Source organism: Hemitrygon akajei, chromosome 17 (assembly GCF_048418815.1).
Source record: "Hemitrygon akajei chromosome 17, sHemAka1.3, whole genome shotgun sequence".
Lineage (NCBI taxonomy): Eukaryota > Metazoa > Chordata > Chondrichthyes > Myliobatiformes > Dasyatidae > Hemitrygon > Hemitrygon akajei.
In genome coordinates, this window is record NC_133140.1 from 34,947,490 (window position 1) to 34,964,107 (window position 16,618).

General features: G+C 42.5%; 1 protein-coding gene across 1 annotated transcript; it reads left to right on the top strand.

Annotated features, from left to right (window-relative positions):
- The first annotated feature begins 4,767 nt into the window (after positions 1–4,767).
- Positions 4,768–14,998, top strand: LOC140740479 (adenylate kinase isoenzyme 1-like). The gene is made up of 5 exons (XM_073069659.1): positions 4,768–4,846; positions 7,930–8,093; positions 10,489–10,605; positions 11,428–11,595; positions 14,933–14,998. Exons 1-5 carry the CDS (start codon positions 4,768–4,770, stop codon positions 14,996–14,998), a joined length of 594 nt encoding a protein of 197 aa, XP_072925760.1.
- The last annotated feature ends 1,620 nt before the right edge of the window (positions 14,999–16,618 follow it).

Consider the following 16,618-nt stretch of genomic DNA (forward strand, 5'->3'; position numbering starts at 1 on the left):
TTCAAATGACCACTGATTTATCATTCAGTCTATGGCCTGGAATGTACGATCCAGAAATGTCAATCTCCCTCATGCTCCATGGGGACTTCTGAAATCTTAAACCCCAATGTGATCAATCAGAGGCACTGCCTGTGCAGCGTGACATCTGGAGAGACAAGGAGCAGAAATTCCCATATCTTCTGGAATAGTCCCCGGTTACCCAGCCATGATTTAAGAAATATTTTACTCACCTTCTTCTTTTATAAAGATACTGATCTTTGATTTGTATCCTGAACTGAACAACCCTTTCCTTGTCATTGTTGTGTTAGATTCTGGGTTAGTGATTAAATACTTGATACTGTCAGAATCCTGCTGGATTACTCGTGTGTGTGTGTGTGTGCGTGTGTGCGTGTGTGCGTGCGTGCGTGCGTGCGCGTGCGCGCAAGTATATACTTGATATGTTCATGTAGTGTGTGTATCTGTATGTGGTGTATGCTTGTGTGTGTATGCTGTGTCTGTGTGTGTGAATATAGCAGCATCAGTGGTAAGGATGTGTTGTTAAACTTTATTCATTATGCACTGATCACTGGAACCCACCTGCCCTTTCAGTCACATGATTGTAGATGCTTTCATCAGTATGACTGATTGAGATTGGTTGAGAATAGTGAAAGGGATTAAAGAGGAAAAGACTGAATTGAGATGACATAAATTACTCTCCCATCCATTGAGACAGTCGTAATCTCACATGTCACATTCCTGTTTATACATTTTCATGTCCTTTGATTTCACAGACCCAGAAGGAAATGCTTCAAAATGTTATTTTTATGTGAGGAATTAAAGAGTGATGCCATGGAAATACACACAGGATATAAAGTTTTGAGAAAAAAGGGAATCCCCAGAAAACAACAAATAAATCTGATTGCTAATTCATTGTGGATAAGTACAAGGTACCTACAAGCTGTCCACTTTTGCTGGAGCTACATATACAACCAATCTTTAGATCACTCATTAAACATCTCTTGGATTAACAAAGCAGAAAGGAAATTTACCTAAAAGAAGCAACAGATGATATTTAGGTGTCATCTTAAATGTTTTTATCAAGATAAATCAATGTGGTTTTTTTTGTGATGGAGGGCCTGAGCTACAAAGAGAGATTGGACAGGCTATAACTTTATTCCTTTGGAATGAAGGAGATTGATGAGTGACTTTATGGAGACAGATAAAATCGTGATTGGTTTTCAATGGGTGAAAACACAGTCTTTGTCCCAAGAAAGGGAAGTCAAAATTAGAGGGTATGGGATTAAGTTGAGAATTGAATTATTTGGAAGGGACCCAAAGGGCAGTTTTTTCCTGCAGAAGGTGATACAGTTATGACTAAGGCAGGTACAATAACAACATTGAAAAACATTTGGATAAGTACATGGATATGGGGGTTTAGAGGGATATCAGACCATTGTGTGAAATTGAGACTAATTAGTGGGCACCATGGTCGGCTGGGACAAGTTGAGTCAAAGTTCCTGTTCGCATGCAGTATTACTCCACAATTATAAGACTTTCCTACTTTTCAATCAGATCAGGTAGTGATAAATCTGTACGTATTATCAACAGAACACAGAGTGAATGGTGAAGTTGTTTCCCTTTGTCTTGTATAGGTGGGTGAACAAACCACTGATAATCAGGATGCTGATGTTGAGGTGATCCTTCCAGCTGAGCTATCTGAGAGAGCTGAAGAGCAACAGAATGACCCTTCAAGGCTTATTTTCTCCGTATTTAATGACAGCAAACTATTTGAGGTAAATTGTTCAAAAGTGTCATTGTAGCCTGTACACTTGAAATGAAATGAGATTTTTGTCAGCCTACCTTGCTACCATTCAGTAGGAAAGGGCCAGGTGCCTGTGGTGGTCAGTCCTCAGTTTGAATGATTTTCCACCCTGACCTCACCACCTCCCATGTTAAGGCCTTTCCTTGTGGTTCCTGGTTGGGCTGGGAGGAAGTAAACTCTGAAACAATGCTGGAGCCAGGTGAATGTAGATCCCAGTCTAATTTGTGATGGTCCACCAGAGGCAGAGGAGCAAACTTGGCCAGATGTTTTGGGAAAATATAGTTACTCCAAAGTGAAAAATCTCTAAAAATAGTGGAAATTGTGAAAAGTATCTGATGCTGTGTTCTTCAACATTGCACCTTGCTGAAAGGACTCTTGGAGTTTTTCTCTGTAGGATGAAAATAATTACACACTATTAAATGACCAAGTGTTTGGAATTACTGTGGGAAACACAAGCATTCAGAACTTAATGGAAGGTGTGAATATTGAGATAAATCATGGCAAAAATATGAAAGTAAGTATTTTGACAATAATTCAGAAACAAATCTTTCAAGAATGATGAAAGGTATTTCAGTCAATTAAAGTTTATCTCTTTATTACCTCGACACAAATTGTAACAACTCATTTGGTGTAGTAACGTATTTCTACTCGGAATTGTCAGCTAAGTCAAAACACTAACCACCCTGGCTAAAATTTAATTTACACATCAGTTCTTTCTATCAAAGCAACCTGTAAACAGCTCCTTTGTATCAATACACCACCCTATAAAAGTATTGTAATATGATGGTATTCACCCTGCAGTTTGTGAGGGAGAAGATAAAGTCAGATGTATCAGTGTTACAGTGGAGTAAGGGGAATTACAGAGGTATGAGAAACCAGCTGGCCAAAGTTGATTGAAAGGGGACACTAGCAGGGATGACAGCAGAACAGCAGTGACTGGAGTTTCTGGGTCAATTCAGAAGGCACAGGAAGGATACATCTCAAAGATGAAGGAGTCCTGTAAAGGAGAATGCCACACCCCTGGCTGACAAGGGAAGTCAAAGACAAATAAAGAAAAAGAGAGGGTATATAATATAGCAAAAAATAAGTGGAAGGTTAAGAGGATTGGAAAGCTTATAAAAACCAAGAAAAGGCAATTTAAAAAGCCATAAGAAGAGAAAAGATGGAATATGAAGGAAAACTAGCTAATAAGATAAGAGAACTCCAAAAGCTTCTTCAGGTTTATAAAGTGTAAAAGAGGCAAGAGTGGATCTAAGACTGCTGGGAACTGATGCCAGAGAGGTAGGACTGAGGGACAAAGAAATGGCAGGCAAACCTAACAAGTATTTTGCATCAGTCTTCACTGTTGAAGTTGTTAGCAGAATGCCTCAAGTTCAAAAGCGTCTGGGCTTAAGTGAGTGTAATTGTTACTACTCAGATGAAAGTACTTGGGAATCTGAAAGGACTGAAGGTAGATAAGTCACCTCGACCAGGTGGATTACACCCCAGGGTTATGAAAGAGGTTGATCTTTTAAGAATAACTAAATTCTAGAATGGATCCTTGGGACAGGAAAATTGCAAATGCCAGTCTATTTTTCAAGAAGGGAGGGAGGCAGAAGAAAGGAAATTATAGGCCAATTAACCTGACTTCAGTGGATGGGAAGATGATGGAGTCTATTGTTAAGAATGAGGTTTCAGGGTACTTGGAGCACATGATAAAATACCCCAAAGTTAGCATGGTTTATTTAAGGGGAAATCTTGCCTGACAAATCTTTGAGGAAATAACAAACAGGATAGAAAAATGAGAATCAGTGGATGTTGTCTTCCTGGACTTTGAAATGGTCTCTGACAAGCCGCTGCACATAAGGCTAGTTAACAAGATAGTAGATAGTAGTCCATGGTACTGCAGGAAAGATACCAGCATGGATAGAAGATTGAGGGACTGGAAGGAAGCAAAGTATGGAAATAAAGGTCACCTTTTCTGGTTTGGCTCCCTATGACTAATGGTTTTCTGCAGGGGTCAGTATTGGGACTACTTCATTTCCCATTACATGTCAGCGATTTGGATGATGGAATTGATGGTTTGTGGCCAAGTTTGCAAATGATACGTAGATAGGTGGAGGGACAGTGAGTGTTGAGGAAACAAAGATTCTGCAGAAAGTCTTGGACAGATTGGAAAAGTAGGCAAAGTAACAAGTGAACTATAGTGAAAGATAGTGTATAATCATGCACTTTGGTAGAAGGACTCAAGGTGTATACTATTTTCTCGGCAGGCTGCGTAGGTTCTCTATAAGGGATGCTTTGACACTCCCTAGCCCATTGCCCCTTCTTCCCACACTTTCGACATATATCCCAGGACTTATCCCTTCTCTGTCCCCTTCTGCTTTCTCTTTCATTTCCTTCTCCCCGATCCTGCCTATAGAACTGTGTTTTATGTGCCTTAGGGCCATCTCGTGGCCCAACAAAAAGTCCCTCCCTATCCATGTTTTCCAATGTGGTAACTATCTCAGGCCAGAACATAGTCTGCCAGTTCAAATTTCGCATTTTAAAAGTGTGGCAGCATGCAATTGAGGAGGGTCTGAATGGCCAGTGGTCCGTTTCCTTCCAATGGGATACCGGCATACTCCTCCCAAGTATTCCTGAATCGGACTATAGAATCAGGGGCTCCCTCATCCGTTCTCTGCAGACATCTAGTAACTTCTAGATCCCCGTGCCGCTGCGCTGCCCTCATAATGGCTTCTTTTCCTCTGTGTTGCAACCAGTGTGCGAGAGATTCATTGCCCTCCTGATCATCATTAGGTCGCCAATCCCCATTTCCCCCAAGTGGGACCTGCACTGTATCCTTCAACGCGGCCCAGGAACTACCACAGGCACACTTCAGGAGGGTTCGCAAATCACCCGGGAGAGGTTTATAAATCTCACACATCTGTTCCAGCCAATGAAGAAATGCAGCGGGTCTTTTTACTGGGTTAGGTGCCTCCGCTATCATGGCCCGCGCCTCTGCAGTGTCCACGGCTTTAATATTGCTGTCTCCCCGATCATTATTTTTGGAGCTTGCTGAACTGGGTGAGAGGATGAATCGGGAAGGACAGGAGACGGTGAGTGATGTCGGGTTTGGCTTCTAGTTTGCACAGCAGTTCCTAGTCATTCTTCTACCCGACCTCCCCTCACTGCCCCTCTTGTGCTTCGCGCGGGCGGCTTGTCCTTGTACACGATTATTCTGCTGATGCCAGGCAGCGACCATTTCTATTACCCCGTCCATCATTCCGTCCGGTCCTATGTTGGGACCATAATCCTTCCTGGCCTGGGACACCATTTGGGGTATCTGGAGGTATAGCGGCACAGGAGCGGGCGTGGTGGGATAGGGTGGTGGAGCGGTAGGTGTCGCGGGGCCCTGATTTTTAGGAGAACCCAGTGTTTCGGGAGACTTCTTTCTTTTTTGTTTCAGAAGTTGGTGTCTTTTTGCTACCTCCATCCATTTTTCAAAGCACCCCATCATATACTCAAAATCCCAATTTGGGTTTCCAGTTCCGTTCGCCACCTCGTCTCACCAGGTTTGTATTAATGGAATTTTAAAAGTTCCCCTGTATGGCCAGTCTCCCTGTGACCGGCCGTAGAGATCACTGCTAAAAGTTACTGCATATCGGTCCTCCCCGGTTTCCTGGATCACCGTATCGGCAGGTGATCCCGGGGGCACCAGAGGGTCTCCTACCTTCTGTCGAGCCTTCTTCACAGTTCTCATTCGCTTCTCCGTTTTCTTACTTACTTTCAAGGCCCCTTTCGATATTGCTCGCCGGGACGGGGTTGCAGGAGCAGCAGAAGCCACTCGAGTGCTAGAATTTCCCATTGTCTGAAGAAAAGCAGTCACGCCGCGCGTTGTCTGGTAATCTACTTACAGCGCTCACCGGAGTTAGAGTTTCGTCAGCGATCCCTTCATTCCTTTATCTTCAGTTCGGTAGCTACCCTTTCTTACTTGTCAGTCCCCCTTTCAGCTAGGGCGTCAGAAAAATTACGGCCGTTCCCCCTTTCAGCTGGGACGCCGGTGCCTTTCCTAACTTGGAAAGTCCCCTCTTTCCACTCGGGTCCTTTTTTTTAAACCTGCTAAATTGCTTGTTCCACTAATTCCCTTCTAACTTGAAGGGTGGTAAAGCACTATGAGGATCCCATCCTCGTTGTCAGATTGTTGCGGTAAAGGTATTACTCGGACACGAATGGAGATCACTTTTGAAACTCTTTATTATAACATGATACGCAGCATGGAGAGCTCAACCTCTTAAAGCAGAGTTCTTGAGACTCTCCCCGAGTACACAGACTTTTCTCATTATATAGACATAGTGTATATTATCAAAAGCTTCCAAGCATGTTTGTGAAATACAGCATGCAAGCAGATAATTCCTTTGCTCAATAATCATGTCTTAGCACAGTAAAAAAAATATAATCAGGTTACAATTTTCTTTATCTATTCGAAGCTACTTCTGCCTGCAACTTGAAGCCAGAACAATTACACAGTTCAGCAATATATTAAAAAAAGAACATCATGTGATTATGCTTTGATTACTCCTTCTCAAGCTAGTTAGTCCTTTACAGCAGTCCTGCAGGAGCAGTTTAAGGCTGCTGTAAAAAAAACTCTTTAACCCCTTAGTATCTAGCTAGTAACAAAATTTCTTCCACATGGACCTAACTGAAATCTGATATGACCAAAATGCTAATTACCTTGTTCTGCAAGGTACAGTTAAATTTCTGCAAATATCCTGGAAAGACTAATGCAGGTCACCACTATAGAGAAGGAAAGAGTTAACGCTTTGAATTCAATCACATTTTAACATAATGGAGAAAAGTTAGAGATAAATCAAGGCAGAGAAAATGGCAAAGGAGGAGAGTCCAAGATGGAAACATTATCTTACAGACAGCAATGAACTTTTAAAGACACGCAATGTTTTAGGAATAGCATCTTCTCCTCTGCCATTAGATTTCTGAATACAATTATCACTATTTCACAATTTTTTCTCTTTTTGCACTGCTTATTTAACTTTTATATGCATTATTCTAATTATTCTAAGTATATCTATGTATTGCATTATGCTCCGCGACGAAACAACAAATTTCACAACGTACGTCAATGATAATAAAACTGATTCAATTTTTTTTAAAACACACATGATCTTATGGACAGCTGGAGTCAATAAGCGGAAATGAGGGTGACGCTGCTATGTGAGAGGGGTTGGTAAAGAAATTAATGGATAACAGAAGGTGGTTGTGGAGAAAGGGTAAACTGGAGAAGCAGAATAATTATTTGAAATTACCAGAAGAAAATCACTATGAATCCTGAAGACATCAGATGAAAATACTGTGATTGATGGTTTTGCTGAATTGAAGAGATGCTTTGTATTCTCCTTTCTTCACTTATAATGATGTAACACTTGTTAAGTTCATGATTGCTCCTATACCTTCATCGCAACCTCAACTATCAGGGTCATAGCTGCAAACTCTCACAATATTCTCGTGTTTCCTAACCTGTCAAAATCTCTGCCCAAATTCAGATGGGAGAGAGCCAGATTCTTGTCAGTTTTTTTCCCCGGGCACCAATTTTCTCCACCTGCGGTCAACTGAACATTTCTCATAAAAGCTCATTAAGCATACAGTTGACAGTCAGCAATAGTAGTGCAAATTGCTTCATGAAGCATATGTGGCTTGATGATTAATGGCTTATAACCTGTGGGATATGACTCAGTCCCCTGCTCCTGGTTTACACAAACCTAGCCCTTGTGTTTCTGCAAGTGTTATATGTTTTTAATTCTTTATTTTTAGATTTCATAATGGGTGGCCAAGATGGTTTAGCAGTGCAATGTTGACCACCAAATAATTAAATTGAAAATTACATTTGTAATGTTACAAATTTCCAAAGGCTGGAATGGATTGTCAGCAAGGCTGTAACAGCCCTCATGAAAAGAGAGCTAACTTGGTTTTCTAGTAAGGTGAGGTGGACAGCAAAAAGAGGGCAAACACAATCCTTCCTCCTGACTAATTAAACACAAGAGGAGTGTTCAATTCCCATGCTGACTGCAAGGACTTTGCAGTTTTTTCCCCTATAATTCCATGGGTTTCCTCCGATTTTCCCGAGTCTCCCGGTAACTTGTGCTGTGTTTCAGGGGGTCCTGGATCAGGGAAAGGGAGACAGTGTGTGAAAATGAGGGAGAAATACGGATTCACACACTTGTCCACAGGCGCTCTGCTACAGAATGAGGCAAACGGGAAAACAAAACGAGGTAAAAAGGTTAAGAAGATAATGGTCGAAGGAGGCTTGGTTCCACTGGTGAGTACCTATCACCTGCTGACCTGCATTGCAAACAGCTGTTCCAGTATGGAGTCCAGTAAACTGATCTAACCTTCAATCCTATCTCCTTCTCCTCCAAAAGAGAATTCTTAACCTTATCTGTGTGGTTAAAGTGTTTCCCTTGCAGCTCTTTTCTTGGAAAACATAGCAGGCCATTTACTCACATGTCAATACAGCAATGTAATAATGTTCAATCTGTTCTAGTGTTGTTGGTTGAGGATAAACATCGGTGCCAGCACAGCAGAAGAGAATTCCCTGGGTCCACACACACCTGACTTAGAGATTGTTACCCATAATGGGGCCATCAAACTCCAATCAGCCACCAATGACCACACTCAAATCCAGGGCGGCACGTTTCCTCAGCTCCATTCCACTACCTCAGCTTGGTCCTAGGAGGTACAGTCATGAAACTTGAGGATGCTCAACGTCCACTCAGTAACTCCGGCTACAGATCCCCTTTAGGTCCTATCAGAAGCCTAGAGGATCGTAATTATTGTACACAGGTAGGTACAGAATAGGTTAAATGGAAGCCTGGTGCATATTTAACCCAATCACAGCTGATTGGTGTTTTGACTCTAATTTAGCTCCACGTCCCCAAGTTAATATGTCAAACATTGTTTGTCAAGTCAAACTTGAGTTTCTGGAAAGTATTGAGTCACAGAGGCAAAAGAAAATAAAATTTAAAAGTAAGAGCAATCGTTCACTGACAGACGGGACAGAATCTACTGCCTGAGGGCTGTTTCTGCCCGGAACATTTGGTCGGACCCCACAGCGGCAGTCTAAGAGCAGCTTCACAGCGGCAGCCAGGAGCAGCGTCACAATCCGCGGTAAGATGCCGAACTTTAAATAATTGTTGAGACTATTTCATGGAAAAGAGCACTGCTGTCACTGCGTTTGGGGCACCGGGATCATCACGCGCAGGCACTTCTTGAAAACAGCGCAAGGCTTGAGAAGAGCTCACAAACCTTCGAGAGAGTTCGCCCAGTTTGGAACCATAACGGTCCGGAAAAGAAACGGAGGTGCAGGTCCAAAGTCGTCTACGAAGTCCGAGAGGCAGACAGTTTTTCACTTAATGCTAATGCTTATGCTTAACCTTAACCTTGACTAGACTAATGACTGACATACGACTGATTATTTATGACTTATGACTACTGACTAATAACTAAGAACTATCAACTGCTGCACTTCTGAAAAATAAAAGGGAAAAAAAAGGAAAGTTGTTTGGTCATTGAGTGGAATCCGGTTCAAACCTTCGGGTACATGTTCAAAGAGAACAAGAAATATGACTTGACATTGTCAAACCTTTATGGAGAAAATCACCATTTTCTGGGAGAATTTTCCATGCACCTCAGATTTAAATGACCAGCCCCAAATCTTGTAACCGTGTCCCCGTATCCAGTATCTCCCATTGGCAGAACCATCTTGACTCCTCTTTGTCATGCCCCCTAGAGAGCTGAGATGCCTCTGTGTACAACATTCATTCTTCTAAACTCCAAAGAGCATAGGTCCAAGCTCTTCAGCTGCTTGTGACAGAACCCTTCTCTCATCGCAGGAACCAATCAATGAAATACCATACAGTGTTGTTGTTTTGCTCCAATCACTTTAAAATTATGCCTTCTTGTATTAGCCATTTCCACCCTGAAGATGCTGGATTTCCTCTCTTATCATCATATACATTCCTATCAAGTCACCACTCATCTTCCTTCACACCACAGAGAAGATCTGATAAGAATGATCTCTAATTCTTCAGCAATATCCTGGTAAATCTCCCATGAACCATCTCTAAAGCTTCCACATCCTTCCTATAATGAGACAACCAGAATTAAACACAATATTTCAAGTGTGGTCTAAGCAGGGTTTTGTAGAGCTGCAACTCTACCTCCACACTCTTGAACTCAATACCCTGCCGAGCACACCATATGCCTTTTTTTCCAACACACAGAGGGGTAAGTGTTGTGGAGCACGCTGCCAGGACCAGTGGTAGGGACATGTAAGACACTTATATAGGCTGATGGATTTAAAAACTTGGAGGGAAGGGTTAAACTAGTCATGGAGTTGATTAAAATGTCAGTACAACGTCATGCTACCCTATCAGTTTGTGAGGCAACTTTGTGGATCTATGGACACAGATCCCATCCCAATATCCCTCTGTTCCTCCATGCTGTTAATAACCCTATTCTTCATCTTGTACTCTGCCTTCACATTCGACCTTCCAAAGTGAATCACTTCACAAGTTTCTGGATTGAACTCCATCAGGCGCTTCTCGGTTCATTTATACATCCGGTACACGTCCTGCTGCGGCCTACGTTGGCCTCCTGCTGTGATTGATCTTCTGATTGGTGACTGTCTTCTGATTTTGGCTCTTTGTTTTCAGGGGATCATGCTGGATGTTCTGAAGGATGCCATGCTGCAGAATCTGAATGAGACAAAAGGCTTCAGGATCGATGGTTATCCCCAGACCTTAGAACAGGCTGAAATATTTGATGAATCAGTGAGTGTCAAGATTGACTACACATCTAGTGTTCTGCCTACACTCTTCCCACCCACTCCTGTCCTCATCGATCCCTCAGAACCACCCCATGTTAAAATGCAAAGTTGAAATATTGTGATAGAGGGAGCTCCAATAATTCCCAATTAATCAGAATTGGTTTACCATTGCACAGATACAGAGAAAATCTTTTGTTTGTATGCCATCTACTAGCAGGGGTGATTGTCGTGTAATTTGTTGACTTTGTGGCAGCAGCACCATGCAATCGTGACGATAGGAAAAGAAAATGAATTACTTTAAGTTTATATATTAAAAAGTTAAATTAAATAAATAGTGCAAAATTAAAAATAAAGAAGTATTGGGGTAGTGTTCATGGGTTCAATGTCCATTCAGTAATCAGATGGTGAGGGGGAAGAAGCTGTTCTTGAATCATTGATTCTGTGGTTTCAGTCTTCTGTACCATAGGTAACAATGGAAAGAGGGCATGTCCTGGGTGTTGGGGCGCTTAAAGATGGATGCTGCCTTTTTGAAGCATCACATCTTGAACATGTCATGGACACTATGGAGGTTGGTGCCCATGATGGAGATGCCTAAGGTTACAACTTTCTGCAGTTTATTTTGATCCTGTGCAGTAGACCCTTCCCCCCCCATACTGGACGTTGAAGCAGCCCGTTCGAATGCTCGTCACAGTACACCTGTAAAAATTTGAGAGTTTTGGTTGGTGCAAATGGTCACTTGGAATAACGCTGTCATGGAACAAGTGCTCAGATCGATCTCTGCATGGCGATGCATTAACCTAACGGCCATCTCTTCCTCTCTCCCCAGATCACACCTCCCAGCATCATACTCCTCATCCACTGCAGCCCTGAGGTCATGATGAACCACAGACGTTTTGATGACAACGAGGTGACCATCAGAAAGCCGGTTGAAACCTTCTTTGTTGACTTTGTTCCTATTGTGAAACACTCCCAGCGCAAAGGACCGCTGTGGACAGTACAATGTGCTTCTTGTCTTTCTGTCAATCGGTTCTGATAAAAGGCATTGGCTTTGGGGAGTCAGAGAGGGGATGCAACACGGCCTCACCACCTATTCACATTCACCCACTTCCCCTCAGTAATCTCCCTCCCAGATTCTACCATATCCAGAGACCAATTAACCTACCAACGCACCCACCTTTTTAGCTGTTGAAGGAATCTGGAGTACCCATAGGAAACCCAATAGGGAGAAATGAGCAAACTGCACATAGACAGCACCAGAGGACAGGATTGAAGCCGGACCTCCAGGTCTATGAGTCAGCAGCTAGCTGTGCCACGGTTCCAAACCTGCCATAGTCTGGCACATTTTGAGTTGGAGGGTTGACATTTATTTATTGGGATACAGTGTGGAATAGACACTTCTGACCTTTCTAGAAGCACTGCCCGGCAATCCCCCAATTTAATCTGAGCCTAATCTCAGGACAACTTACAATGACCAATTAGCTTACCAGCCGGTACACCTTTGGACTGGGGGAGGAAACAGAAGCACCCAGAGGAAATGCACGCGGTCACGGGGAGAATATATAAACTCCTCACAGGCAGTGTCGGGAATTGATCTGTTGAAAGGTGGCGAGCAATCTCTCCTTCCATTCTACTGATCATTATAACATTGGGTGCTTGTGAAAAAGTTTCTGCACAACCATATGGAGGGTCTGCATCGACTTCAATAGAGAGATGTGAATGGGGCTATAAAAATACTCCCCCTTCAGGTGACACAGTGATATTGCAGGCAATGCTGCTACCTCAGGGCTCCACTGACATGGCTTCAAATCTGACCTCAGTTGCTGTCTATGTGGACTGTGCACGTTCTCCCTCTGGCCTTGTCACCTTCCCTGAGGTGGTGGGGGGAAGAATACGGCTCTGGTTTCCTCTTCCATCCCAAAGATGTGCTGGCAGGTAGGGTAGTTGTCTACTATCAGTTACCTCTCATGTAGATGGGTCCCAGGCAGATTGAGTTGGGTTGGTGGGTGTGCGGGGAGAACACTTTACAGGGAAGGTAAGCAGATTCCTGCTCATCAGAAACCTGTGACTTTGCCTCAACAGTATTCAAAGGTTCTTCCGCCAACCAAAGATTCTGATTCTGCTCATTTGTCTTAGTGGGTGTGTTCTTAATTCTAGATTGTACAAAGGAGAAAACATTGTCTGCCATCCACTCAATTAAAACTGCTCAGTTTGCAGAAAAGAGACTAATATACTTGTAATTGCATGGCAGAATCCTTCTAAATAAACTTGTTCAGTATCCATAAAAGGTATTTCTTTCACCTGTATTTGCTAGCATTGGGCCTAAAAACAATCTGGCCATAACTGCTCTAAATTATTTAGTCCTTGTTAATGAATATGGGCAATTTGTCAATAACTGCTCCTATAAATTCAAAGATTCAAAGTACATTTATTACCAAAGGATGTATACATTATAGAACCTTGAGATTTGTCTCCTCATAAGCAGCCACGAAATAAAGAAACCCAAAAGAGTCCACATTTTAAGAAAGAGTGTCGAACACCCACTGTGTAGAGAGAGATAAAAACATCATGCAAGCAAATGAGGTTCTGAACTGAAGTCCGCAGAGTCTCACAGTTCTCACAGGGCAGAGTCGTGGAGCAGTGATCTGACCAGCCCATCTCTTACCTTGGGTCCCAACACCCTGCCCTTCTCAATCTTGCCCGGCACCTAAATCAGTGTCCAAACCTCAGGTTTAATCACCCCAATACACCCCGAGACCTGGACCCCACCACCTCGATTCAGCCTGTAACCGACCTCTCTGATTCAGCACGCCACTTAAGCCTTCATCCAAACATCAATGTCAGTTGAACCGGTATACACTCTGGGGCTACCGCCTCAATCCAGCCTTCAGTGCAGCATTTAAAATGATCGAACCTCGGGTCTTTCTCACACTCGGTGATGGGCTCGCCGCCTTGCCTCGCCTCGATTCAGCCACATCGAATTGTCCACAAGTCCAAAAGGAAGTTACAGACTATTACTTGCAATGATCATGTGCCAGGAAAAGAGTGGTTAACAAAGAGTTTAGTTGTTTTCTTTGTTTCATTGGCCACCAGCCAGAAATCGCACCACCTTAAACCAGAAGCCCCACCTTCCCCACGGACAAAAAGCCACGAAACTAACCGTTCAAAGAAAAAACATCAAGCATCAACATGCAAAATGGCAACAAAAAATGAGTGAAAACACAGAATACAAAACGTAAAAACCAAAAGGCATATTTCAGTTCAGTTCAGCTCAGTGTTCATTATCTGCAGACCACCCCAATTCAAAAAATGCCCAAAAAGGACCAGAACCAGAACACATCATAAACCTGAATTAGAGTCCGAGTCTACAATCCACATCAATTAAACCTTGCTGACACCATGGCGGGAGAGAGGGAACACTCGAACACAAGGACCTTCATTCCTTCGGAAGAGGCGAGAGGGAGACGGAGAGACCACCACACACACACACACACAACTTCTCCTGCAGCAGCGAGCAAGAGGCCGGTAAACAGCGCTGAGCGCTCACTCGCCTCCGCACTCACCTCGATGATTTCAGACTTCCTCAGAGCTTTAATTGGTCAGCTCGGCAGGAGATGGAGTCTATCATGGGCCTGAGCCCCATCTCCTGCTTCCTGGATTTGGTCACAGCCTCGTGGATCACTTTTGGAGACAGCAAAGGTCCAGATCGCCTGACTGGCCCAAAATCGCACCGCTAGAATATAGATAGCACACTCTAACAGTAGAACCACATCTGAAGTAAAAAAATGATATTAAAAAAAGTGAAGTAAATTGCTTTGTGAACAGTCTTGAGGACATCACTTTTGGTAGCTTGTTGGCTGGTGCCATCTTCTCCCAGAATAGTATTACAGCTACAGACGAAGTGCAGAGCAGGCTGATAATCAGGTCCAATGGGAGTGATTATGAGATCAAGAAGTCATCTTTATTATAGAAGGGGTTCATTCAAGAAGCTTGTAACAGCAGGGTAGATGCTGTCCTTGCGGCTGATAGTACATGCTCTCAGGGTGTAAGATCTTCTACCTTATAGAAGAGGGGTGGAGAACAGAGGCTGTCCAGGGTGGATGGGTTCTCTAGGCTGAGGGAAGTGTAGACAAGTGTCCACGATGGGAAGGCTGGATTTCATGGTGAGTTTGTGTCCACAACTTATCAAGGACAAAGGACAAAAGCAGCAAGTATCTGGGGAGGTGGGATAGACAGAGGGAAGAGGTGCGTAAACCATAAGTGTTACTTTGAATAGTGAGCGTTGTTACCAGTGTGCCGACCACTTTAGTGAAATTCGTCTTGGTCTCTCTTAGATTCATGGGGAAGCAACAGAGGAGGACGTTTTCCAGAGCATCATAAGCATCATCAATGACCTTTAGCGGCAGAATCTCCGGGTCAAAAAAATCCCACAGGAGTGCCCCCAGAGAATAAATGACAGTAAAATGTTAGAACCCCAAAGTACCCCCCAGCTCCCCTCCCTCCCAGAAGCAGCAATCCCACCTCCCTCCACTGGCAAAAAAAAGCATCGCCACTCGCCACCAAGAACTGAAGTGTTAGCAAAGCAATAGCAAAGATTCAGACTTGCAGTTACCCTAAAGACTACTTGTTCAGCCGGTCTTCATCATAACACAAGCTCTCTCTCTCTCTCTCTCTCTCTCTCTCTCCCTAATAGGGGAGAAAGAGCTGTCTCCGTTTCACAGATACCTCTTTCAAGATACAGAGATGGGGAGAGAGGGGAAGGGGAGGGAGGGAGGGAGAGGGAGAGAGACTGTATAACCATGCTGCTATAAAACACATTTCTTATCAAAACTCTTCTGAAAATTCTTATACACTGCATCTTCCAGTTCTCCCTGGTTTATTCTCCTGGCAATAAACTCAAGTCAAATGTTATTTTCTTTACATAATTCCATGATTTTCAAAATATTGTTCTTGCATTCTTCACTAATTCCACCACTTTTCTTACAACTGAGACTGGTAATTTAGAAACATACCAAAAAATGTGGTATATCCCATAAACAATTAAATATTTACAATTTGATGTTAAATAACTCATGCTTACCCAGTTTCATCAAATTTGGAAATATGAGAACTACGTACTGTCTATAATTCTCCTCAGTCCTGGTAACTGGATTTAGCCATAAATGGCACAAGCTAGATATTTCTTCCAATGTTTGAATGTTATTAAGATACAGGTTTAATTTTTCCAGAGAATGTAAACACTTCAAACCCTACACAAGGAAAGACATGCAGTTATTCATGAAGCAAATGACACTTTTGAATTTAATATTGCACTTTCAAATTTTTCCCCAAGAAATAATATCAACATTTTAGAACCAACCGTGATAACAAATTGTTACAAATCTGTCAGCATCAATAGACTGAAACTGAAGATTCAATCAGTTTTAATGGTAAGAACTGTTATAATAACTTCTACCCAAGAAACCAAAATGTACAAAGCAGTTTTCTGTCAAGCACACAAACTGAACCAATATATCCAGTTTTCATACGTTTCAGGAGTTTGAACACAGATGGCTGTTTCTTATATCCCAAAGCATTCAAAATACTATGAAGATTCATTGAGGGATAAATATCTCAAAAAGTTTTCAAATTATGAAAGAAAATGAAATAAAGCAATGGAAATGCTTGAAATTATTTTAGGGCTTTTAAGTGCACTCAGCATTATCCTTACAGCTTGGGAAAATCCTGGGGAAAACTGGTGCCTTCAAGTTCAGTAACTTTCATGAGAAAAGCACATGTACCAAGAAATAGTGAATTAGAATCAGGTTTATTATCACTGGCAAATGTAGTGAAATTTTTTAACTCAGCAATAGCAGAACAAAGCAATACAAGATAAACATGGAAAAAACAAATCAATCAATTACAGTCAGTGTATAACATATATGAAATAGTAAATTAAAAATGGTGCAAGAACAAAATAAATAAAGTGTGGTAGTGTTCATGGGTTCAATATCCATTCAGAACTTGGGTAGCGGGGGAAG